The sequence below is a fragment of the Pongo pygmaeus genome, chromosome 3 (assembly GCF_028885625.2).
Source record: "Pongo pygmaeus isolate AG05252 chromosome 3, NHGRI_mPonPyg2-v2.0_pri, whole genome shotgun sequence".
Lineage (NCBI taxonomy): Eukaryota > Metazoa > Chordata > Mammalia > Primates > Hominidae > Pongo > Pongo pygmaeus.
Genome location: NC_072376.2, coordinates 176,919,239 through 176,946,184, shown reverse-complemented (window position 1 = coordinate 176,946,184; position 26,946 = coordinate 176,919,239). Strand labels below are relative to the sequence as shown.

The window sequence follows — 26,946 nt, the reverse complement described above, 5'->3', positions numbered from 1 at the left end:
CATTTTTAATAAAAGATCTTTTTTATCACTTTCCTGTTTACATTGTTCAGATGCATTTAACTTGAGTATTTTGTCATTTAGATTAATAACTCATCAAACTGTTAGTGCAACCGTTCTTTATGTTACTTTTCTTAGTGCTATGAAATGTGCAGTTTTGAATCTCTGAAATGTTATAAACGACCAGATTGCTAATTGCTTTGGATGCTGTGAAAAATAATTACTCCACATTATTTTTGATATTTAATTGACAGTGTAATGCATTTAACTAAAGACCTGCAATAAACTATTTCTAATTACTGAGGGTGGTGGAGTGGAAAAGTAGGCTGTAAAACTTTACAAGGGAAACAATGTTTCTCCATTATGTTAAAAGTCATTGTTGATATGACTTTTTCAGAGACAAAACATTCCCCCAAATAAGAAGTTCTAGAAATCTAGAAAGAGTTGTGGAATATTTCTACTCATGACATAGTAAGGATTTTTTTAAATTATTACTTTTGAATAGATTGTACTGGTGATAGATGACATATGCTTAATTTATTATACTTGCAGTAAATTTTTTTTCAGATGGCAGAACTTTATGAGAGAGAAAATCATGGCACTGCCAGAATGAGTAATATTTATCACTGGCCTGTATTCGATTTATTCGGCTTCTGTAGGACATTTAGCTGAAAAGCTATGCCAAATTTTAGATGTCATTGAAATATGTAGACATTATCAGGAACCAGGTCTGTTCTTATTTCTTGAGGTAAGGACTTACTGTTATAAGCTGATCTCTGAAAATAACACTTAGAACCTGGCACAAGGAATTTTCATTGTCTACTAGTGTCACAAAGAGAGATATAAAAGATGTTAGGCCCTTTGAAAAGATGTATACTCTTTCTGTTGTCCTGTGACTCTAGGATATTATTAATAATCAGCATATTCTTCTTTTCCTCCTTGTAACCCCTGGGTTTTTAAAAAAGTCTCAGTGTTTTGTTATATTGTTGATTTAATTTTGATTATATATATTTTCCAAAACACAGCTAAAATAAGTGACCTGTTTCAGGGAATGTAAATTATTTTCAGAATTTCAGAAATTGAAAAGGGATAAGAGGAAGGAGAAAATGCTGGGCTGGTGTGAAGCGATAGCCCGTAACCCTCACAGAATTCCAAACAACACGCGAACACCCGAGATCTCAGGGGATTTGGCTGACGCCTCTCAAACCTCCACATTGGTGAGTGGAAAGTTACTTTACCTCAAATTGGCTTATATGTAAACAGAATGCTAAAGAAACGTGGAGAGGATGACCTTATAAGTAAATGTTATCGTTGTTTACAACAGTATTTGCATTTGCATTATATAATATGTTCATATAGATTTGGTTAGTTAGTAAACTAATAAAAATACCTTAGTGACGTATAATATTAGAGTTTAATTCCAATTAAACAACTTTTTCTCTTTTTATGAGTTTGGACATCATCCATTTATTATGTTAGTGACCTTAAAAATGTTTAAATTAAAGTTTATGTTCTTGAATTCTATACTGCGTAATGAAATCATTGGAAGAAAAGTAAGTACAGAGTCATCCAAAGATGATTTAAAGAAAATCAGAATCCTACTTTCTGTATTTTTCTATATTTTTCTAAAAATGTCTCAGTAATAGAATCAAAAATTATAATTTTCACAACAAATTGTGAATTACACAATTGCAAAAATAATTTGAAGACCAATTCAAGAATGTGCTCCTTCATGTTTTGTTTTCTGCGATAAGTTTAAATGCTGAGCTTTAACTAGCTATCATTTTCCAGGGATTAGGACAAAGCACTCATTAGCAAAAGGAGTTTTAAATGTTCTTTGTTTAGATTTGGCTGTAACATTCTTCATTTTAATTTAAAGGAGGAAAATTCCATTCGGTTTCCAGGTTTTAAAATACTATTAGATATATTTTAATTATTGTTTTACCTTTTTACAAGAATGAAAGTGTTTTGATTAGCCTGATTTATTAGCAGTTGAACATATAAGTAAATATGAACAAAGAATCATTTAGGTTTTTTTTTTACTATTTATTTTGTTTTATTTTACAATTTCTATTATTTGACTATCTTAGTATGTTTAGGCTGCTATTACAAAATACCATAAACTGGTAACTTATGAAAAACAAAAATTTATTTCTCACAGTTCTAAAGTCTGGAGTCCAAGATTAAGGTGCTGGCTGTTTTGGTGTCTGGTGAGGGCCTGCTTTTCTGATTCACAGATAGTGTCTTCTCACTGTGTCCCCGCATGGTGGAAGGGGCAAACAAGCTCCCTCAGGCTTCTTCTATAGTGGCACTAATACCATTTATGAGGGCCCCACTCTCATGACCTAATCACCTCCCAAAGGCTCCACCTCCTAATACCATCACCTTGGGGGTTAGGATTTTGACATGAATTTTGGGAGGATACAAATATTCAGACCTTAGCAGTTACATAGAAATAGCGACCTTGAATTAATCTTAGTGAGTAGATATTAAGAGAAATCATCTGAAAGAATAGGCTTTCACTTGATAAAACATAGAAAGAGAAGTGAGGATCTTGCTTAAATCCCATCCTTAGATTGTAAGGGGAGGGCTGAAGATATGGAGAAATGTGTGCAAAACTGCTGGATATTCAAAGTTTTAGGGAATGCTTTCCTTTTGAAATTGTCATCTGCATTGTCTCGTCTCACTCTCAAATGACTTATGTGTTGCACTTAGCATAAAACTGTGGGGCATGAGTTAACACTACTAAAACATTGTATTACATAATATTTATGCATACAGCTGTACTTTGTCAGGTATCATACTATAACCAAGCATTTTTAAGTAAGAAAAAATTACTGCTCCTGTGTTTTAGTGCTTAACTCCTATTTCATGGACTCATAGATCAAAAACCATAAAAACTGTGAGCAAATTTTTGGACTGGCTTTCTGCCTATAATTGGGTAACCTAATAATAAACCTAATGACAGCTTCATTTTACAGATAGCACCAAGGCCCAGGAAAATTAATTGACATTCCTAGTGCCATTTATCTAGTAAATAATAAAAGGGTTACTGGGAATGGGACTTCTCAAAACAATGATTTTTCTACTACACCTCATAATCTCAATTTCTTGATGACATTTTCTTCACATTCAAATAATTTTAATATAAAGAAAATGTTATCAAGTTACCAATAGAATTAAATCCAGTAATTGAATCTAATACTGTATTACAGGGATAACCTGTATACACTTCAACATATAACCCCCAAATCTCAGTTTCTTAACATATAAAATAAGAAATTTCTTCCTTGTGTTATGGGCTGATGTGTGTTGGCCACCTCTCCTTGGAGGTTCACTGCCAAATCATGATTTAAAGATCCAGACTCCTTCCATCTTTTGATGCTGCCTTTGTAAGCACATGGTCACGGGGGAAATGGAAGAGATTGTGTGGAACATTGAGCATGGGCCATTATGGAGCAGCCTTGAATGCATGGACATCCTTCCATTTCAGGCCCAACTGAGCTGCAAGGGAGGCTGGCAAATGATGCCTTTCTATGTGGCAAGGAAAAGGAGATGGAATTAGTAGTCATCTAGCCCACCTCTGCTACAGTCCATTTTACTGGTCACCAGATATTCATGTCATGTTCCATTATCTCCAGAAAAGAGATTATTAGTCTTCACGAGTGACAGCTCAAATTCTTTCAGTCACTAATTTCAGCGCAAATCCATGATCTCTGGTTAGCCATTGTCCTCATCAAATGATGAAAATGAATCACCCATGAACAAATTACCTGCATTTTGCAATCCGCTTCCCATACACCCGATATAAAAGAGAAGCATAGGAAAAGGGAATCCACAATAAACCGTGATTCTTGGATGGAGAAAGAATCAGGTACACATGTCAATCACAGGCACAATCCTGCTGGAAAGACATTATAAAGTTTCCCAATCTTGAGGTCAGAGAGGATCTTTGAATAAGCTCTGACCACCTCCCTGGGGTATCTTCCTTGTCCATAGTTCCCTCTAGCCTCTGGATATGACTTCTCAGATGTTTCTCTTTTTCCGTTACTCTACTTAAGCATGTTTGAAGTGCCTATTGAGAACTATATTACCTTAAATTTTTTTTTCCTGTTGGGGGAAGATAATGGGACCTAGAGTTATTTTAAGTTTTAAACATTTAAGTGTTATATTCCAGAATCATGGGGTTTTAGTACTACAATTCCCTGAGATCTTAGCAGGGTTTGCCTTGAGTCTGTTACACAAATGGAACTTTTCGCTGTGCCTTTGTTGTTCATTGCCTTCATCAATGTCATGTTCCATCATCTGGGCTTTAGAAGAAGCCAGCCATTTTGCTCAATAAGTCCTGGAAACGTCTGTATTCTGTTTCTCTACGTATCTGCCTTCACACTAGCCACTCAGTGTTTCTCTTGTAATACCCTGCCAAATGTAGCCAGTAATAGTCAACACACACTATTAAAGTTTTGTTTTCCAATCTCTTTTGAGTATTGCCAGCCCAGCAGACTCACTGTTTGCCTCCCTAGTTAATTCAAACAGCAGTTTTGCCAAGAGTTTTGACAGAACATTGTGCAGCTAGAAGGCTTTCTACCTTTGAAATCAGTTTCCTTTCTGCCCATTGCCCAGCTACTAAAGAAATGCCGTATATTTTAGATTTTTGCTATGGTGGCATAGGCTTTGGCTTCAAATTTCTGTATTTCAATAGTATAATATAAAAATTGGAGTGCAGTCAAGAAAACAGAAAGAAAACCAGCAATTTTAACAAAGAGATTATAATATGCAAAAGTATTTAATCTGGTATTGGAAAGCTAAAATGTCAAAAAGGTTCACAAGTTTAATATCTGAAGAAGTAACAACCACTCATACAGAAGAGTAACAGAGGGAGGAGGGGCTGGAATTGTTAGAACCTGAAAGGCTAGAAGACAAGCCCCTCAAAACTGTCTCGGGCCTCTGAGGAGGAGTACATCTCCCCAAATACAGATACCTCAGGGGTTCAGAGGTGAGATCCTGTGGATCTAGGACCCAGACCCCTGAAGGGGGTGCACTTCTCTATTTTTGTATATTTGGGGTGGTGGTGGTGCAATAAAGATACTTCAGCAAGTGTGAAATAAGCTTAGAAACTGGACCCAACATCCGTTGCTGATCTAAAGAAGCATTCCTGGAATGACACTAACAGAAACAGGATAAACAAGAATGAGTCCTTTCTCCTCCTGACCTCTAGTTGCCTTCAGGACTACCATTGGCAGAACCCAACCAAAAAGTTAGTGGCAAAGAAGAAATCTGGTTTGAAGGCTCCCAGCTTTAGGATCTTGAGGTAGAATATAGAAAAATGGGTTTAGGGCTGAGAGGTTATAACTTAGTAATCAGTATAGAAAGTTAAGGATAGGAGCCTTAATAAATAAACTCAGACATTTCAGACTTAACATGATAAAGGTTTGCTTTTGCTCACCAGTCACTCTGATACAGATAAGTTGACACTCCAACCAAAAACAAAAAAAATGCAGAGTTCTCATGCTGCTATTATATTATAAATATGGCTTTTGAATTTATCAGAGAAGAGAAAGAATGGGAGTGGGTAATCATGGAGATACATGGTTTAGGTTTGGAAGTGATATGCATCACTTCTACCCTGATACCTTTGGCTGGAAACCGGTGACATAGACTAATGGATCTGTAGGAATGATTTAACATACAGTGTTCTTATATAACCTGAATAGGGAAATTGAAAGCGTTTAGCCAGCCTCTATCACAAATGCATTCCTTCTTTGGTAAGTAGCCTTTTTTTCCTACATTTCCATTTTATATACGCATGTTTTTATTATTACTATTTTGCTGTCATCCAGAGCAGTTGAGGCTTTCCAGTACAAATTATATCCCATCTAAAGATGATGATAATAATGATGGTGGCTGATTATTATGTTCCAAGAACTTTTCTAAGTGTTTTACAAATATTCTCATTTTTAATACTTACTACAATCCAGTTTGGCAAGTGTGATAATTACCCCCATTTTATAAATAAAGAAACTGAGGTATACAGAAATTTTAAAACCTGTCCAAGGTGACTTAGGTAAAAACTTGTGAAACTGGGATTCCAACAGTCCAATCAGTCTCAATCTAGAAGGCCACTCTATCACGTCTTTCTCAGGTTAAGGGGAAGAACACAGTCATTATTTGGATTGTACATATTTGACTAAATGCAAAGATTATAAATGAGATAATAATTCATTGCACTGTGGCATAAAGACAAATAGGATCTTTCCTTTATAATCCAAGATTGTATGTATCTACTAGATTATTCTCTGCTCTGCATTGACTGACTTATAGCCAGTCTCATAGCCGTTTTCGGTATAGAATTCTCCATAACTGACCTGATTGAAAAGAATAGTTTTTTTTTCCCTTTTTTAATCTATACAGCAATTCATACTACCTGCATTTTAAATTCAGAAAATATTTCTTGAGCTGAAAATCTTTCATAATGAATAATAACCTTGAGGGGTTTGGAAGATTATGCTTATTAAGCACGTATCCTCACAATTGTAACCTAAGGGCGGGAAGTGGCCTCATCTTGTATGATAGCTGGGGAGAAACCTCTCTTTTAAATTTAGTGTAACACAATTTTACTCGTTAAAAACAAAAACATCTTATACCGACTATACCCTTAAGGAATTTACTGAATCAAATCAGAGTTTCAATATTAAATTTAAAATAAGAGCAAAGGAGATCATAAGAATCAGAAGTAAGAAGGTGAAAGATTTTGGGGATTGGAGTTGAAAAATCCATGAAAGTCAAAACAAGAAGATTAAAAAAATGTCATTTTAGATGGTCAGCAATGACTCCAGAGAAAATTACACTCCTATAATCAATGATGATTTTTTGAGGCTTCAAATAGACTGTAGTTACAAAGAAAAAGAACAAAGTGTCACTCTACGTGTTTGATAGAGGTGACTTGCCACTTTCAAACATATATTCATCAGCTCAGAGCACACTTTCTTGCCTGTGTATTATATTCCAGAATGAGATGTTTGTTGCTCTAGAAAAAAATTAAAGAGGAGAAACTAGACAAGAAACTCTCAAGGAGAAGTATGTAATATTCATACATGAAATTAAAATGAAAAATGATTTATAATCAGACATATATTTATAAAACTTTTCAAAGCAGTATTTATGTCCATCATTTCATTACAGCTGCAGCACATTGTACTCAGATTCACATAATGCAGATTTAATTATTCAAACAGATAATAAAATAGGACTGTTAAGAGTTTAGGCAATACATGCCAAATCATAAAAATTTAGGTCTTCTTATTTTTAGGTTATTTATACACAACACCCATTATAAGAAGTTGATACTGTTGTTTGCACAACACTAGTGGAAAGACTATAACTCAGCCGGGTGCAGTGGCTCATGCCTGTAATCCCAGCATTTTGGGAGGCTGAGGCAGGAGGATCGTTTGACGCCTGGAGTTCGACACTAGCCTGGCCAACATGGTGAAATCCCGTCTCTAATAAAATACAAAAAGTTAGCCAGGTGTGGTGGCAGCCGCCTGTAATCCCAGCTACTTGGGAGACTGATGCAGGTGAATCGCTTGAACCCAGGAGGCAGAGGTTGCATTTAGCCGAGATCTCACCACTGCACTCCAGCCTGGGTGACAGAGCGAGACTCCATCTCAAAAAAAAAAAAAAAAAAAAAGACAAACTGTAATTCGAAAAGGTCACATAAAAAAAAAGGTAGTAGCAGGTAAGAAGGGAGCATTGGTGAGCTTGGGTTCTGTCAGATTTTAAATGCCAAGATTTTTCTAATTTAACGTAAACAATCTCTAGAAATAAAACAAATTTACTGATAATACATGTTTTGCAAGTCAAATTTTCAGCTACTGAACCAAATACCTTCTTACACAGCCTAAGTATTAATAAAACAAGCAGCTAAAAATAATCATGTTTAATTTTGTCATAATCTTTTGTTTTCAAAGTAGAATAGATGTGTTGAAAGTTAAAGTTTCAAACATGAAACAAAAGATCAAGAATGAAAATTATATACTTTTATTTTGACTTTTAGAAGTGTGTAAATGAATTTTATGTTTTAATTGAGGAATCTTATCATTATCAGCTTATTTGTTGTTCTAGTTCTTGTTACTCATAGGCCATTCAATTATCCTTTGTTTGAAGCTAAACCAGCCCACTTGGGTATTTCAATAGTATGGATGAAAGCAGCCCCTGGACTTGAGATTTTTTTTCTTCTAGAATCCCATTCTTTGTTATTTCGTAAACACTGCCAATTCTCTGGATATCATACAGAAAACAATCTGGCTTTCACTCAGTTCATTGTGCTCTGCCCAAGCTGTTTATGCATTCCACAAATTTTATTAAGTTTTTATTCCTTGAGCAGAGCACATGAACTGAGCAAAAGTGGGATTGTGTTTTTCTTATAAAGCTCTGTTTAGCACAATATCTTGTATATTAAACCTTTTCTGCTTCTTAGAAATGCCATATGCCTTAAAATATGGAAGAACTAATCATAAAGATCGAACAAGTCTAAGATGGTTTCTGTGATCAAAATACATTGTAAAAGTTTCAGAAACTAAAATGATTACAAAATTACATTCTGTTATACTAATATTCTGCCTTCAGTAAGAATCTAGAATATTGCAGATAATTTCCCCAATGCATATGACAATGAAATGTAAATTTGTCCTTACAAAGAAACCAAATTTACCAGTTAATATTTACCAGTGACATCCTCCTCACTCCCTTCCGAGTTATTCCCTTCTTCTACTTTTAGTCTATTACAAGGTTAAAGGAAATCATACATCCACCTACAGCAAATGGACCAGAATTGCCCCGCAAACATAGCCTCTGTTGGAACCCAAATAAATGGTAAACAGAAAGAGGAGGTTGAGTATATTAAATTTCTCAGTAAACCTATTGCCTTATTTCCAACAGACTCACCCTTATTTCTTTCAGTCTCTGAGCAAGTGGGCCAGTTTATTATACAGTGGCCTTAATGCATTCTGAAAATAAATCAAGTCAGAGCAGATAGAGTTTTCTGTTGTGGTTTTTTTCCTTATTTTTCTCCCTCCTTTTAATTCTTTCTTATTCAATCATGTATGAGTTATTGTTTCCAATTGCTATTACAAAGCCTTTACTAAGTACTGCCAAAGGCAATGGTGAATGAAATCTAAATTTTTATTAGAATAACCATCACAAACAAATGAGAGAAATTAAGTAAAAGACGTGATGCCTTTTAAGAACTTTGATTTTTGTAAGAAAGTAGAATCATTAAAAATATATCCCAATGGTTGTTATGGAAACAGATTGAATTGAAGAATGCAAAGGGGAGACTGATGCTTTAAACTTCACACCATGAGGAAAAAATTACATTAGCTGTGCAGTTTAAAGTATCGTATTAACTTTAATTGTATAGTTACTGAACAATGTCAAAACATGATTATTCACAATAGTAATAATTGATCTAAAAATGTTCCTTACATGAATAAATCGTTTCCTGTAAGGAGTAAAGTCATGAGATCATGTTCACAGCTGCTCTTTATCAAAATGTGTCATGTCTGTGTGCTTAATTTAGATATAAATGAAGTTGTGAGTTCCTCCAAAAGATGTTTAATTCTTAGTGGTTGTTTAATTCTGCTATGTGTATAGTGTTTAGAACACTTTAGTTTTTTAATATCCTAATTTCATTATCAGAGGATCAGTGGGTGGGTACTCAAATAGGAGAGGCCCTACATGTGTATATATGTGTGTTTGTGTGTGTGTGTGTGTGTGTGTGTGTGTAACTGAGATGCATTGTTTCTCCCCATTCGTAGATAACAAAGATGCCAAAGATTTCTTCTTTGCCTTTGGTTTTGTGGGAATGTTTTTATGTTTTATAAAAAGGGAGCAGGCAGGACAGATTAGCCTTGTCTTTGTTGAGTCAGCTTGGTTTTGCCTCAGAACAAAAATTGTAACTGGAAATAAATGGGACCTGTTAGAATAGGACTAAACAATCCAGAGCTGTTTCCATGTAAAAGACAAGTGAAATAAATAAATTATAGTTCTCAAAGAAATTTATATATCAACGCACAATAATTAATAATACAATCATAATATTGTAATGCTTTTTCCAAGCCAAAGAATTTGGATGTGTACTCTAAAAGTTCGCAGTAACTCTGAAAGTAGGTAATAACTCTTCTCCTTATACGAAGAGAGAAATTAAAGTCCAGAAAGATTAGAAAAGTGGTGGAACAGGAACCCAGAGTCCTATATCTTCCCAGTCCTTTATGCTGCTTCATACAAAATATTTTCTTCATGTAAATATTTGATAGACAGTTACATGGTATAGCATGACGGTTCTTAACCTGGCACAATTACTCTGCTGATTCTCCATTTGCAACACACAAGCTTCTTAAGTCCATTATCAGCCACCAGGTCCATTACAGATTGCACTGTCTAATTAATGAATTGTTTAGTATTCGGCATTGTACATTGTTAAGTTGCAATTTTGGGCTCCATAGCTGTCTGTTATCATGGAACAAAATAGGAATAAATGGATCACAGAGAAAATGAATGATTGGCTATATTCTCATTCAGAAATATTTCAATCACAGTAATCACCCAGTTGGAAAATATCTTCATTAATTTACCTGGCTACTCTATATTGAATCATTTATGTGACAAACAGTATACTATGCAACAAATATGCAGTTTGGTTTTTTTTAAAGACACAATCCTTATCCTCATTAACCTAGTCACATTGGCCTTGGCAAATAATTTATAACTAAGTCCCAAAAAGCAGTTGCAACAAAAACAAAAATTGTTCAGTGGGAGCAAATTAAATTAAAGAACTCTGCACAGCAAAAGAAACTATCAACAGAATAAACGGACAACCTACAGGATGGGAGAAAACATTTATAAGCTATGCATCCAACAAAAGTCTAATATCCAGAATCTATAAAAAAACTTAATTCAACACACAGAAAACAAAGAACACCATTAAAACATGGGCAAAAACTAACACAGGAACAGAAAACCACATACCACATGCTCTCACTTATAAGTGGGAGCTGAATGATGAGAACACAGGGACGTACAGTGGGGAACACAGGCTGGGACCTTTTGGAGAGTGGAAGGTGGGGGTAGGGAGAGGATCAGGAAAAATCGTGGGTACCAGGCTTAATACTTGGGTGATGAAATAATATGTACAACAAACCCTCATGATACAAGTGTACCTATGTAACAAAACTGCACTTGTACCCCTGAAGTTAAAAGAAAAGTTTTTTAAAAAAGAAAACAAATTGAAAAAAAAATGAGCAAGGGGCATGAACCAACACTTCTCAAAAGAAGACATATAGGCATCCAACAAACATATGGAAAAATACTCATCATCACTTATGATTAGAGAAATGCCAATCAAAACCACAATGACATACTATCTCACACCACTCCAGAATGGCTATTATTAAAAAGTTAAAAAACAATAGATATTCTCACTTGTAAGTAGGGGCTGAACAATGAGAGCACATGGACACAAGGAGAAGAACAACACACACTGGGTCCTGTTGGGGGCAGGTGGCAGGGGGAGAGAATTAGGGAAAGGAGCTAATGCATGCTGGGCTTAATACCTAGGTGATAGGTTGATAGATGCAGCAAACCACATGGCACATGCTTACCTATGTAACAAAGCTGCACATCCTGCACATGTACCCTGGAACTTAAAAAATAAAATAATAAGACAGATGTTGGCAAGGTTGCAGAGAAAAGCGAGCACAGATACACTGCTGGTGGAAACGTACATTAGTTCAGCCACTGTGGTAAGCAGTGTGGAGATTCCTCAAAGGACTTAAAACAAACCTGCCATTCAACCCAGCAATCTCATGACTAGGTATATACCCAAAGAAAAATAAAGTGTACTACCAAAAAACACATGCACTCACATGTTCATTGCAGCACTATTCACAATAGCAAAGACAGGGAATCAACCTAGATACCCATCAATGTTGGATTGAATAACGAAAATATGGCACATTTCCACCATGAAATACTATGCAGCCAAGAAAAGAATAAAATCATGTCCTTTGCAGCAACATGGATGCAACTGGAGGCCATTATCCTTAGCGAACTAACACAGGAACAGAAAACCAAATACTGCATATTCACACATGCTGTTAAACACTGAATACACGTGGACACAAAGAGGGGAAGCAATAAACACTGGGGACTACTTGAAGAGGGAGGAGGGCAGGGGGACATAGGTTGAAAAACTACCAATTGCACCCTGTACTCACTAACTGGATGAGGGGATCATTCATACACCACACCTCAACGACACACAATTTACCCATGTGACACACCTGCACATACATCCCCTGAACCTGAAATAAAAGTTAAGAGAGAGGGGGAAAAAAAACAGAAAACAATGGGTACTCCCAGTAAACAGTGAAAAGGAGCGTGTGTCAAACAAATTCTTTGGGAATGAAACAAAGACATGTAAGTGTATTTGTATTCACTCACTTTACAAAACACAGGGTAGAAAAATAACATGATAAAAGCAAATATTGCTAACATTTATTGAATACATACTACATGCCATGAGCACCTGGCATGTTAACACCTCATTTAATCCCCACCACAGCATTATAAGAAATGTACAAACTCCTCATTTTGTAGAGGAAAAAGGTAAGTAATTTGTCAAAGTTTACCCTGTAAGTAAATCAAATTTTAGGATCCATGCTCTAAGACACTCTTCTGTACTGCAAAAAAATATGCTCAGGTAAAGATACAAATATTGACTTCATTAAAAAATAAGCTTAATTTAAATTCATATTTAATTAACCATTACTAAACACTTATTTTACATATACATGTAATATTCTCTAATATCTATATATACATATATATCTTAGAGATACATGATTCTCAAAATAGGTCTCTAATGTAGATACTGTATTCCCCATTTCACAAATGGGAATCTAGAATTTTGGTTAAACATCTCTCCCAAGGTGACACATTAAGATTGGATAGATAGATAGATATCAGATATGCATGATATGGCTGGCTGATTATCCTCATGGGTACAAATAATTATCCACTACATTTCTGGAGGAAGAGGTAAGGTTGTTTAATAGATTCTCTTTTTTAGGCTTAATTTGTTTTAACTTTTTAGCATAATGTCATTCAGGAAAGTATTCAACATTTGAAGCCAATTCCTTAGGTTAAAAGCCAAAAGCCACCTCTTAGGTGATGGCCCGTTAAATTATTTTTATATCACCATAGTAATTGTCAACTGTAATTATTAGGTGAAATAATCCATAAGTACAGCTTTGTGATTCCACATTAAGAAACCAGCAACTCAAATGCTGATATGAGAACTTAGACACCTGGTTTCTGTGTGTTTGATGCAGCCTACAGGAATAAAATTTAATTTAACAATCCAGTAATTCTTTAAAGATAAAAAACGAAATAGCTTTTCACACTGCAGTTACCAAATTGTCAACTTCCACAGACACATTGTCATACCAACCAAATTTTATTACACATATTGCAATGAGACTGCAAACAAGAATTGGTTATCTTGTTTTCATGGGTTGAGTAATTTCACCTATGGAAATTAGACAAACTAGAACTATCCAATGGGCATAAAATTGCTGATGTTGTTATTGCCTCTCACTATGTGAGAATAAATTTAAAAATTAGTGCAACTATATGCATAACTGTATTATCAAAGCCTGGAAACATATCATTAACTATATTTTCTGTAATTTCTTATATTTAGGCTCCACTGCTACTGGCCCGTGTTAATTCTTTAAAAAAAAAAAAATAGACGGTATTTTATATAGCAATTTTATGTTCTTAGCAATATTGAGCAAAAGGTATAGAGATTTTTCATATACCCCAGCCCCTACACAAGCAGTCTCCCCAACTGTTAACATCCCCAAAGTCCATTTGTTATAGTTGATGAACCTACATTCGCATGTCATAATTACTCAAAGTCCATTGTTTATATTGGAGTTCACTCTTGGTGTTGTACATTCTGTGGATTTGGACAAATTTATAATCACATGTTTCCACCATGATAGTAGCATAAAGAGTAGTTTCACTGCCCTAAAAATCCTCTGCTCCATCTCTTCATCCCTGCCTCCTCCCTGGCCCCCATGTATTAATTTATTTTAGTGAAAGAATTACATTCTTTTACCGAATCTTAATACAGTGTGTGCTAATCTTTGAATTACTATAATACATTGAGTTTGCTATACAAAGGTAAATGCAGTACAGAGATTTAAAAAAAAATTATTCATAAAAATGCTTCCTTCCAGATTTATTGATGTATATTTGCAAAGTAAAAATTGTATTTACCTATTTAAGTTGTATATCATGATGTCTTTATATACATATACATTGTAAAATGATTACCAAAATCATTAATTAATTAACATATTCATTACTTAACATAGTTATGAGTATGTATCTCTGTGTTGGGGGGGCAGGGGTGAGAACACTTAAATTCTTAGCAAATTTCAAGTATACATTGCAACATTATTAACTAGAGTCACCATGCTTACATTAGATTACTGAATCTTTGTATATTTTGACGAGCATCTCCCCTTTTCCCTCACCTTCCAGCCCCTGGGAACCACCATTCTACTCTGCTTTTGTAAATTCAACTTTTTAGATTCCATATGTAAGTGAGACCATACTTTTATTCTACCTTCTCATTTTCAAGGGACAAAGTGATGTTTTCTTCTAATCAGGTTGAACTATTGGGTACTATGCTAACTACCTTAGTGATGGGATCAGTTGTACCCCAAACTTCAGCATCACACAATATACCCATGAAACAAACTTGCACATGTACCCCCAAATCAAATAAAAGTTGAATTTATAAAAATAAATAAGTAAAAGGGTTTCATTCAAATCATCTGCCTTTTTCTACTTCCTTTCTACACAAATGTCTGCTTTCCTTTCAGAGTGGTAGATTGAACACGCCCCGTTCCCTTCCTGGGGACCTCCAAAAAAAGGATTGTATAAAAATACAAAAAGGAATAAAACCATTGCAGTGAATAAAGATTTCAATGAATTTCAGAAATGTAAAAGGCATAATTTATTTCACTTCTGTATCAATTGTGATGTCATGTTTTTCTAGAGCCATCTCTATTTCATCCAAACGATAATTAGATTGTCAAATTTATTAGCATAAAGTGGGTCCTATTGTTCACTTAATGTCTATAAAATCTATGGTGATGTCATCTTTTCTGTTCAAATATTGATATTTTGCTTAGTCTCTTTTTTGTGATATTTCTTGCTAGTTATGATCCATGTTTTCCAAAGAACAGACTTTAGGCTTTTTCAATTTTCTCTATTGTACATTTGTTTTTTTCTTTATGGCTCAAGTGAGATATATTTTACATATCATTAAGTTGATTCATTTAAAACACACATTTCAGTGGTTTTAATATATTTACAGAGTTGTGCAATCATCAGTGTAATCTAATTCTGGAACATTTTCAGCATCCCAAAAGAAACTTGTATGCATTAGCGGTTACTCACCAGCCCTTCCTCCATTCCCAACCAGTATTTGCCTCCTCCAACTAGGCAACTATGATCTACTTTGTCTCTGTAAATGTGTCTAATCTAGACATCTCATATAAATTGAATCATGCAATATGTAGTCTTTTGTTACTGACATCTTTTATTTAGCATGTTTTTGAGGTTCATCCATGTTGTAGCATATGTCAAAACTTCATTTCATTTTATTGTCAATAATATTGCATTGTATGAATACAACCTATTTTATTATTTGTCCATCAGTTGATTTGGGTTGTTTTCACTTCTTGGCGATTGTGAATAATCCTGCTATGATCATTCAAAATGCAAGTTTTTATGTGAACCTATATTTTTATATTCTTGGTTAGATGCTTAGGAGTGGAATTGATTGGTCTTATGGTAACTCAATGTTTAACAATTTAAGGTACTGAAAAATGTTTTCCATAGTGGCTGTACTATTTTAAATTCCGACTAGGAATGTATGAGAATTTCCATTTCTATTCTTTTTTTACAACACTTGTTATTGTCTGTCTTTTTTATTATAGCCATCCTAATGGTATGAAGTGGTATTTTATCATGATTTTGATTTTGATTTCTCTACTAACTAATGATGGTGATCTTTTCCTGTGCTTATTAGCTATCCATATATCTTCTTTCAAGAAATGTCTATTCAACTTTTTATTATTATGTTGTCAGAGTTACTTTTGTATTTTACATACAAGTCCCCTATTAGATATAAGATTTACAAATATTTTCTTTTAGTTTGTGGGTTGTCTTTTCACTTTATTAATGGTGTCCTTTAAAGCATAAAAGTTTTTCACTTTGATGAAATCCAACTTACCAGTCTTCTCTTTTATCACTGGTGCTGTTAGTGTTGTATCTAAGAAACCATAACCTAACCAAAGATCACAAAGATTTACTCCTGTGTTTTCCTATAAGAGTTTTGTAGTGTCAACTCTCACATTTAGGTCTATGATACACTTTGAATTAATTGTTGTGCATGGTGTGAAGTAGAGATCCAAATTTATTCTTTTTCACGAATACAGTTATCCTAGCAACATCTGCCACTAACTTGGAAGACAATTCAGTTCAATTATTTCGGCCCTTGTACATTTGTTTTTAATTTAGTTATTTTGTTCTTTTGAGTTATTATTTTCTTTCTGCCATTTGCTTTGGGTTAAACTTGCTTATTTTCAAATTTCTTGATAAATATACTTAGATCATTGAATATCCACTTATTTTCTAAAACAGTTTTCTTTCCATATCCATGGGTTCCATTTATGTGGACTCCACATTCACGGATTCAACCAATGTTGAAGCCAAAATAGAAAAAAATTGTGTCTATACTGAACATGTACAGACTCCTTTTTCCTTGCCATTACTCCCTAAAAAATATGGTATAACAACTATTGCCGTAGCGTTTACATTGTGTTAGGAACTATAATTAATCTAGAGATGATTTAAAGTACATGGGAGGATGTGCATAGGTTATATGCAAATACTAAACCATTTTACTTCAGGGACCTGACCATCCATGGATTTTGGTATTTTCAGGAGTTCCTGGAACCAGTTTCTCACAGATACCTGGGGATGACTATATGTGCATTTTAAGGCTATACATTTTCATCAAAGCATAGCTTTCGCTATATCACTTATTTGATCCAGGAAATACACTGTTTTACAATTATTATTTGGTTCCAAATAGTTTTGTACTTCCATTGAGATTTTTTGACCCATCTTAGAAGGATATTTCTTAGCTTTCAAACTTTGAAGAATGCTTTTAGTTGTCATTTTATTACTGATTTTAATCCTTAGAAATTTGTTACAATTGCTTTATGTAACACAAAATGGTAATTTTGGTAAATTTTCCATGTGTACTTGAATATGCATTTTGCAGTTATTAGGTACAGTGTTTCATAGCAGTCAATTAGCTAAAATTTGGTAATCATGTTTTTGATATCATGTGCGCTTATTGATTTTTTGTTTGCATGTTTTAGTAGTTATAGAGACATGTTAGTGTTTTTCACTACGATTGTAGGTTTTTCTAATTTTGTTAATTTCTTTTTAATTTTGTTAATTTGTTTTCTTTATATTTTGAAGCTATGTATTAGTTGCATAAAATTTTATTTATATATTCTTTTGTGTATTGACTGTTTTATCATTATAAAATGTTCTTCTTTAATAGTTTTGTTTCTTTCCTTAAAGTGTACCTTGATATAGTTTAGCTGCATCAAGTCACTTTTTGCAAGTTTTTGTTTGATATGTATTTTCATGTTGTTAACACAGTTTTCTGTCATTATTTTTAAGTTGTATCTCTTACATGCAGCTTATAAATAGTTGTACATGTTAAATTTGCACTGAAAATATTTGCCTTTTGAGTTTAATTTGAGTTTATATAATGACTTTTAATATTGGTGTTTAAGTCTACTATCTTACTATTTTTTTGTATTGCAGCTGCTTTTTTGTTCCCATTACTTCATTTGGAACATAGCTTTGACACTTTCTACTTGTGTGACCATAAACAAGTAAGATTCACAGTATTGAAATAACTTCACCAAGTCTTTAGCACTGGATCTAGAATTCTGTCCTTCTGACTCATATTGCTTCCCTTAATTGTGATTCGTGAAAATGGTATGTTTGATTCTGAATCCACCAATAATTAGTGGTGTGTCTTTATGTTAGGCACTTAACTTTCTTATGATTATACAACTATGATAATTGTCTTATATTTATACATATGATGTTTTTAATTTTCACAAAAAATGCATTTCTATTTCTCTAACTCAGTCCTATGTTATATACAGAGCAATTATTAAAATTCACATTAGAATGGCTTCTGCTTCAACTTGGTCACTTAAAATTAGACCTCCTCAAATTTTTCTCCAGTTACTCTGTGAGGATTCCAGGGGGCTAATGGGCTAACTCACATGAGATCAGGAATAATTCTTCTGTTGTAGTCCTGTCATCAAGCAGACTCAGTGCTCTTTGCTGCCAATGGCGCACTTGGTATCACTGTTTATTGGGGGTCACACTTACCTCTGCTGATGACTACAGCTTGTATTACTCAGCTTTGGCCAGATGGACCCTCTATTTCCTTATTTTGTCTACTTTATTCTAAAGGTAGAACTTTATTCCTCATAGCAGAGAGACTAGGAGGCATCTTTTAACAAGCCCTGAAATATAAGGTAGAGTAAATGTGTATCAAAAAATAAATTAGCCGGGTGCAGTGGTTCACGCCTGTAATCCCAGCACTTCGGGAGGCCAAGGCAGGCGGATCACAAGGTCAGGAGATCGAGACCATCCTGGCTAACACGGTGAAACCCCATCTCTACTGAAAATACAAAAAACTAGCTGGGCATGGTGGCAGGCGCCGAGATTGCGCCACTGCACTCCAGCCTGGATGATAGAGCGAGACTCCATCTCTAAATAAATAAATAAATAAATAAATAAATAAATAAATAAATTGCAACTACCATGTAGGTAAGGACCTGAAGATGGGTCACTATAAAACCAGCTCCTTTGACTTACATGGAAAGATGTTTATTCTAGAGGGCTCCATGACAATTCTTGGCATTATAAAAAGAAGTACATACTTCATTCAATCTTGCCTAATACCATCCTAGGTTGCCCATCACCAGCCTAGGCTGGGAGTAACTGTGCCAAGCCAAGTCCGGTTCATTTTCTCTTCCAAGGGGCCCTTTGTTATATTATTTTTCTTATCTACAGCTGGAGAAGCTGAGATGAAGACATTTCAAGCAAATTATTTTCTTGTCACCAAGCCAGGTAATAATAAAGAAAGAAAAAACAATCTATTTCTAATTGTAGTACGTTAACTCTCTGTATAAACTGGTTATATGTACTTTTGTAAAATACATGTGAAATTCTCAAAATTGATATATGTATAGCCAAAATCTATATATGAGTGCATTACTCATGATAAAAGAAAAAATTTGGCCGAATTAAATTTAAAGTTTAATTGAACAATGAACGATTCGCGAATTGGGCAGCCTCCGGAGCTAGAGTAAGCTCTGAAACTGCAGCACAGCCACATGGTGGAAGAAGATTTATGGATAGGAAAAGGAAAGTCACATACAGAAAATGAAAGTGAGGTGCAGAAACAGCTGGGTTGGTTATAGTTTGGAGCTTGCCTTATTTGAACACAATTTGAACTACTGGCTACATTTTATTGGCCCAAACCTGGAGATTGGCACAAGTTTAGGCTACGGTCTGTCTACACCTCCACTTGTTATAGTCCACATTGTACAGAAAACCTTTAGGCCAAACTTAAAATTTGTAAGGAGACAGCTTTAGGCTAAACTTGATTTGAAACTCATCTGTCTGCCTATTTAAAAAGATTTCTGACTGGGATTTTAAGAACCCCGAATGTGGTCTTATCCATTTCTATATATTTATTATAAATGATAAGAAGAATGCTATCCTAGTAGTTATGATGGAATTTATTCCCTAGAAATATAATTAATATAAATAGTTACATGGCCCTGGCACGGTGGTTTATACCATTTATCTCAGCACTTTGGGAGACTGACTGGAAGGATCACTTAAGGCCAGGAATTTGAGATCAGTCTGGACAACACAGCAAGACTCCAGCTAATCTAATTTGTCAAGTTTTTGGGGTTTTTACTAGACCTTTCTAGTTTTGCTAAATGAGTTATGATAACAATCAAAAGCAACTTAATTTGTCATGTCATGCAATAAATTTAAAAATTAGCCAGGCATGGTAGCACGTGCTTTTAGTCCTAGCTCCTAGTATGGCTGAGGTTAAGAGGATAGCTTGAACTCAGGAATTCAAGGTTACAGTGAGCTACAATCACACCAATGCACTCCAACCTGGCCAACGAAACAAGACCCCATCTCTAAAAAAAATAAATAAGAAGCTTAAATAAATAACTATGTGCATCTATAATAATAGCATAGGTCAACCAGGAAGCTGCACTGATCTGAGTATATATGCCTAAAAGGACCTGGTATAATTATAAAGGGATTGACTTAAGATCCAATATGTGAAAAATAGCTTTATTTTCTTATAATGCTTTATGGAGATTGAGAAAAATAATAAATTATGTATGTCCTTTTGTAATTATAAATATCACCAAATTATTTGGAAGGACAAAGAGCATTCTACACAATTTCTCAGTTAGTAAGGTTTTTTTTTTTTTGGCAGGTTTTTATCAGGCACCCAATTCCTGCTGCTAGTCTCCTAAAGTTACAACTTCAAAGTACCACAAAACAAGATGATTTTTCACCTGCTTTTATTTCTGTGTCAAACATGAAATTAGCTCAGGTGCTGATTTACAAGTACAATTTTTTGTCTTGTTTAATTTTTGTTAGAGAACATATTGTCTCTTCCTCATTGCAACAAAACCATGTTGCAACTGCATTTGTTTTTTAAATATAACAAGACAACACATAAAATGGCTTTTATCCATTGCCTTTTTGTTTGTGAGAATGGCTGAAAAATAAAGACAGGATTCTCCATTGGCCCTGCTGCTCATTTGTAGACATGGACTGATGATGAAATCGTAGTTCACTCTGTTCTCCTTTCTTCTAATTGCCTCAGAAAAGCTTTGACTGATGTTACACAAGGGTGTGCACAATAAACTGAAACTCATTATTCCACAGTAATTGTCCCCATTTCCATTGTGATCTCTGAATTACATCCACTTTATTCAGTTGTCTTTCTAAATAAAATGACATGCCCCACACCACGTTATTCATTTTTTCACACAAAAGCAGCCCAGAGCACCTACTAGGGGGCAAAAACAATAAATAATATTTTGGTTTTGATTTGCATTTCTCTGATGGCCAGTGATGATGAGCATTTTTTCATGTGTTTTTTTTGGCTGCATAAATGTCTTCTTTTGAGAAGTGTCTGTTCATATCCTTCACCCGCTTTTTGACGGGGTCGTTTGTTTTTTTCTTGTAAATTTGTTTGAATTCATTGTAGATTCTGGATATTAGCCCTTTGTCAGATGAGTAGGTTGCAAAAATTTTCTCCCATTCTGTAGGTTGCCTGTTCACTCTGATGGTGCTTTCTTTTGCTGTGCAGAAGCTCTTTAGTTTGATTAGATCCCATTTGTCAATTTTGGCTTTTGTTGCCATTGCTTTTGGTGTTTTAGACATGAAGTCCTTGCCCATGCCTATGTCCTGAATGGTATTTTGGCAATCATTAAAAAGTCAGGAAACAACAGGTGCTGGAGAGTATGTGGAGAAATAGGAACACTTTTACACTGTTGGTGGGACGGTAAACTAGTTTAACCATTGTGGAAGTCAGTGTGGCGATTCCTCCAGGATCTAGAACTAGAAATACCATTTGACCCAGCCATCCCATTACTGGGTATATACCCAAAGGATTATAAATCATGCTGCTATAAAGACACATGCACATGTATGTTTACTGTGGCACTATTCACAATAGCAAAGACTTGGAACCAACCCAAATGTCCAACAATGATAGACTGGATTAAGAAAATGTGGCACATATACACCATGGAATACTATGCAGCCATAAAAAATGATGAGTTCATGTCCTTTGTAGGGACATCGATGAAGCCGGAAACCATCATTCACAGCAAACTCGCAAGGACAAAAAACCAAACACCGCATGTTCTCACTCATACGTGGGAATTGAACAATGAGAACACATGGACACAGGAAGGGGAACATCACACACCGGGGCCTGTTGTGGGGTCGGGGGAGGAGGGACGGATAGCATTAGGAAGTATACCTAATGCTAAATGACGAGTTAATGGGTGCAGCACACCAACATGGCACATGTATACATATGTAACAAATCTGCACCTTGTGCACATGTACCCTAAAACTTAAAGTATAATAAAAAATAATAATAATAATATTTTGGATCCAACTTTTAACTGAGCTAGATGAAAGAAACTAATCTAATTTGTCGAGTTTTGGGGGTTTTTACTAGACCTTTCTAGTTTTGCTAAATGAATTATAATAACAATCAAAAGCAACTTAATTTGTCATGTCACTGTCCCAGTAGCTCATTTTATATTCATCCCCATTACATGCATTGTGGAGGATAGATATTGTTACCTCCTTTATACAAATAATAGAAGCTTGAAATGAAGGGATTTATGAAGGGTCGCAAAACTCATGGGGAAAAGACCAGCATTGCAATCATGTATTTCTGACTTTTGTCCTTGCTGAGTCCTAATTTGTTCTTTATTCTCATGAATCTGCACGTATTCTATATCTCCATAGAGGGCATCACAATTTATCTGTTTTCCCCAATTAGAAATGACATCTCCTTTTGTCATGTACCTCCAATCTCTTATTCATTGTCTTGTTAAATCTGCCTCATCTACCTTTTCAATTTTTCTGGACTTAGTCATGCCTTCATCGTAATAGCTTCCTAATTTGTTTATCTACTTTGAAGTCTTAGTAGTTCTAATCTGTTTTGAGCTTTGCTTGAAAGTTTTCTTTCCAAATCATAGATGGAACCCAGCCCTCTAGAGCTATCAATGGCCCTGCCACTCTCTATAACACAAACACCAAGCTTGTTAAGTGTGGTGCATGAATGAGGACCTTCTCACTCAAGCTCTCTATCCACTAGTCATGAATCCCTTCAGTGGTTCAAGCTCTGCCACACCAAAGAATTACCACATACACTACAAAAATGACATTGGAAATGCTGAATTTCAGCTGACAAATTTCTCTGTATCCATTTCTATTATCTTCCAATGTTGTCATGAATTGCCTTTCCTTTTTCCTCAAACATTTGATTTGGCAGTTTGGCTTTTGATTTTCCTTTACTTCTGTTTGGGTTTGGATTTAGTGACTATCCCAACCTTGGACTTTATTTTTATTTTTTAAAATTTAATTAATTAATTTTAACGATGGAGCTTTACCCTGTTGCCCAGGCTGGAGTACAGTGGCACGATGAAAGTTCACTGCAGCCACCAACTCCTGGGCTCAAGCAATCCCCCCACCTCAGGCTCCCGAGGAGCTGGGACTACAGGCACATACCATCGTGCACAGATAATTTATTTTTACTTTTATTTTTGTAGATACAAGGTCTCACTATGTTGCTGATGTTGAAGTCCTGGCCTCGAGTTACCCTCCCACCTCCATTTCCCAAAGTGCTGAGATTATAGGCATCAGCCACTGTGTCTGGCCAATCTTGGACTTTAGACTTGGTTCTAACCTGGCAATTCTTTGAGGGTTCCACCTGGGCAATTTCCTTGGTTCCAAAGAGAGAAAATTCAGTTCAGAGGCATCTAGCCCCCACTCCCTTTGTCACTCAGGGTTCAGTGCAGAAAACAGAAACTACACCAGGAGTCAGTTACGAAGAGAATTTAGCCATAGGAAAGGCAGAAGAAATTTTCGGCTGAGCTTTTTGTAAAGACTCGCAGAACTATACCTATTGACCCGCCAAGGAAAGTATTAACTCTGAGAACATTACTAGGATGATGCTTGGAACAACAGCCCCCACCAATACTACCAAAACTGCATCTCAGAATCTAAAAGACTGGATGACATGTTTCAGTGTTGCTGGTAGGCGTCCTTATATTTTCATAGCCTTGGTTTCCAGCAGCAGCTGCCACACAGCAACAGAAAGAATTCTTCATCTCAACTCATCTCAGCTTTTCCAAATCTCAGGAGAGCATGTACTTTGTTTTTAATTTTATTTTAAAAAATTTTTCTTTTTGTTGTTGTTTCTTTTTTTAGAGACTGGGGTATCACTCTGTTGCCCAGGCTGGTCTTGAACTGCTGGCTCAAGTGATCCTCCTGCCTCAGCCTCTCAAAGTGCTGGGATTACAGACATGAGCCACTGTGGCCAGCTGGAGAGCATATAATTAATAGGACTTAATTTGCACCTAGAACCCTAGCTACAAGGAAATCTGAGAAAAGCAGTTTTTACCTTTCCAAATCTAGAAGGAAGGAGGAATAGAGAATGAGTGAGCCAGTGCAGAGTCTTCAGCATCCTGTCCACCCCAGCTCTTGTGCTACTTCTCTGAGAGCCCCAACATTTCTTTCCTCTCCTCTCCATATTTTCTTTATTTCAGGCAGAGAGTTGCCTCCTTTAGTTCAATTTGAACCATCAATGTACCATGATCGTGCTGATACGTGTATATATCTTTAATATATATTTATAAAATATATGAATTTACACATAATTTATGTAATTATACAATTATATGTTTAATATATATTTAAGAAAAAAGCAGCGTAAAAAGAGAGATGAAATATTCCTAGGAAATCTATGAAAAGTTTCAAGTACACTAGGTGTTGTTTGATCTAGTCTGCATTTATTCTTCAAACGCTAAAGCAGATAAGAGAATAAAGCTAAATGTAAGATGAATCCTATTTCAGAAATTTTTGAACATTTGAGTTAAGCTTTTGGAGGCTTTAATTAAATTGTTCACAACAATTCACCCACAAAATCCTGACATTTCAACATTGCTCCAGGGTATACACAATACGTTTTAGAAACTAAACCAAAAACTGGACTGGCCAGATAATATCTATCTGCTATTTGAAAAATTAGTTTCAGAAACTTAGGAAGCCAGGCAAGGCCAAGTTATTAACCTGTCTGCTGGGAAAGGTGAGAAGCTTATCTCCTGTATACAGTGAGGCCTGCGGTCCAATTGTTTGCCTAATTAATTTACACATAGCTGTTCACATTCCCTTCAGTACAGAACTGTGAAGAAAAATCTAAATTCATAATATACATTTGCATTGCCAAAAGTAATGCTGGCAGAAACAGTGCTTACAAATTTAAGTGTTATTTATTTTTTAAAATATTTGTGTATATGTCATCCAGTCCAAGGGGAAGGCAGTCTTCAATATTGTCTTCCTTTAACCCTGAGCCTGCGTGCACTTCTGTAGAAATTCAGGGAGAGGGATACTGTGTGGTGCTGAAAGAGCAGTAAGGAGATTTGGCAACTCCTGAATTTTGACTTTTCTTGCTCTGTGGGTGACTTAAATTGGCATATATTAAAGTGTGTAAGTCAAAATAGGATAGTCATAAATATGCTAGTGATAGTGGGTGTTTACAGTAGGTTTTATGAGATGACAGTCAAGCACCTTGAATTTTGGTTTTTATATTAACTAAAACAGTACCTCCAGTCTATGTCTCTATATGGCAGAATAGGCATGGAAAAGTTCTTACCATCCAGCCCTTTTCCAGATGTGGTGTGTTCCACAAACTATGTTGAGCTTCTCTGAGTAAAGTAAGTTCTTAGAAAATCCACAGCATATAAACACTGAGTGACAAAGTATGTACCTAATGGTTACAAATCATACTGATTAAAGATATATATTTATTTTTGAGTTCTCTTTCCCCTTGCCGTTTTGGGTGTGAAGGATTTCTGGCTGTGATATTCATCACCACCCCGACTTGACCGGGTTGGTTCAGATGCTCAGCCTGGCTGGCCAAGTGCCCTTCCCTAACTCTGCCCCTCGTGAATCTCTCCTGAACCTTCGTGTTCATTTGAAAAGAATGACCTTACCAGCACCACAGACCTTCAATCAAGGGGACAAACAGCTCTATACCTCTGTCTAGAACCTGCAGACTGCTTTCATTTAGCACAAGATTCAAAAAGAAGTTATAATTGTTTCTAATCAATTTACCTTCAAAAAATGTCTAGAGCCCATTGAACTTGCTTTTTCTTACATTCTCCTGTTACACAACACAGACTTACATGGCCAGAATATCCGATGTTCAGGGTTGAAGAAGAAATTTAAATGTTTTATGGTCCACAATGAGATGCTTTGTGAACCAACACTTTTTCCTTTTGTTTTTGAGGCTTTGCGTGTATGTGTGTGTGAAACTTGAAGACATATTTATTTCTATTTTTAATGTAAATACCTCCTTATTTTTTCCTTTTTTGGTATCAGTATGACTTACGTTCCGATAAGAACTCTTAACACATTCATGACTATGTTTTTACTTTAACTTCTTTAAAATATTAGCATTAGTCCTTTGAAATGTGCCGTCCATCCAGCTACATTATTTAGAAGTCTTGTGCATATAAGAAAGGTAATCACAGAACAAAAGTCTATAATGACTGAAGCATTAGGTTTCATCCAAAAAATGGGGAAAGAAAGAATGATGTAAAAGGTAAAAATAGTTATGAAAATCAGTTGAAAAACAGTTGTTTTTCATGCTTCATTTCACACATCTATAGGTTGGTCCAAAAGTAATTAAAAGTACTTTGCCATTAGAAGTAATGGCAAAAACCTCAATTACTTTTGCACCAATCTAATAGTGTCATTCAAGATACTTCTGTAAAGTTAAGAGCAACTATTAAACAAAGAACATTTTTAAAGTAAACCAAAAGCATATGTTTTCAACTAGGATGAACATCAGAACTGCTGAGGAGGAGGAGAATGATAGGGTGTGTGTGTGTGTGCACGTGTGCACACACACACACT

At 35.2% G+C, this 26,946-nt stretch overlaps 1 protein-coding gene across 6 annotated transcripts in view; it reads left to right on the top strand.

The window, feature by feature from the left end:
* MARCHF1 (membrane associated ring-CH-type finger 1) overlaps positions 1 to 26,946 on the top strand; it is an 844,416-nt gene that overhangs the window by 518,234 nt on the left and 299,236 nt on the right. For all 6 annotated transcript variants that reach the window (XM_063664256.1, XM_054485048.2, XM_063664258.1 and 3 more), the window contains one exon: positions 1,066 to 1,214. In XM_063664256.1, the coding sequence (XP_063520326.1) occupies positions 1,104 to 1,214 (111 nt within the window). In that variant the 5' untranslated portion in view covers positions 1,066 to 1,103. The remainder of the gene's footprint in view (positions 1 to 1,065; positions 1,215 to 26,946) is intronic.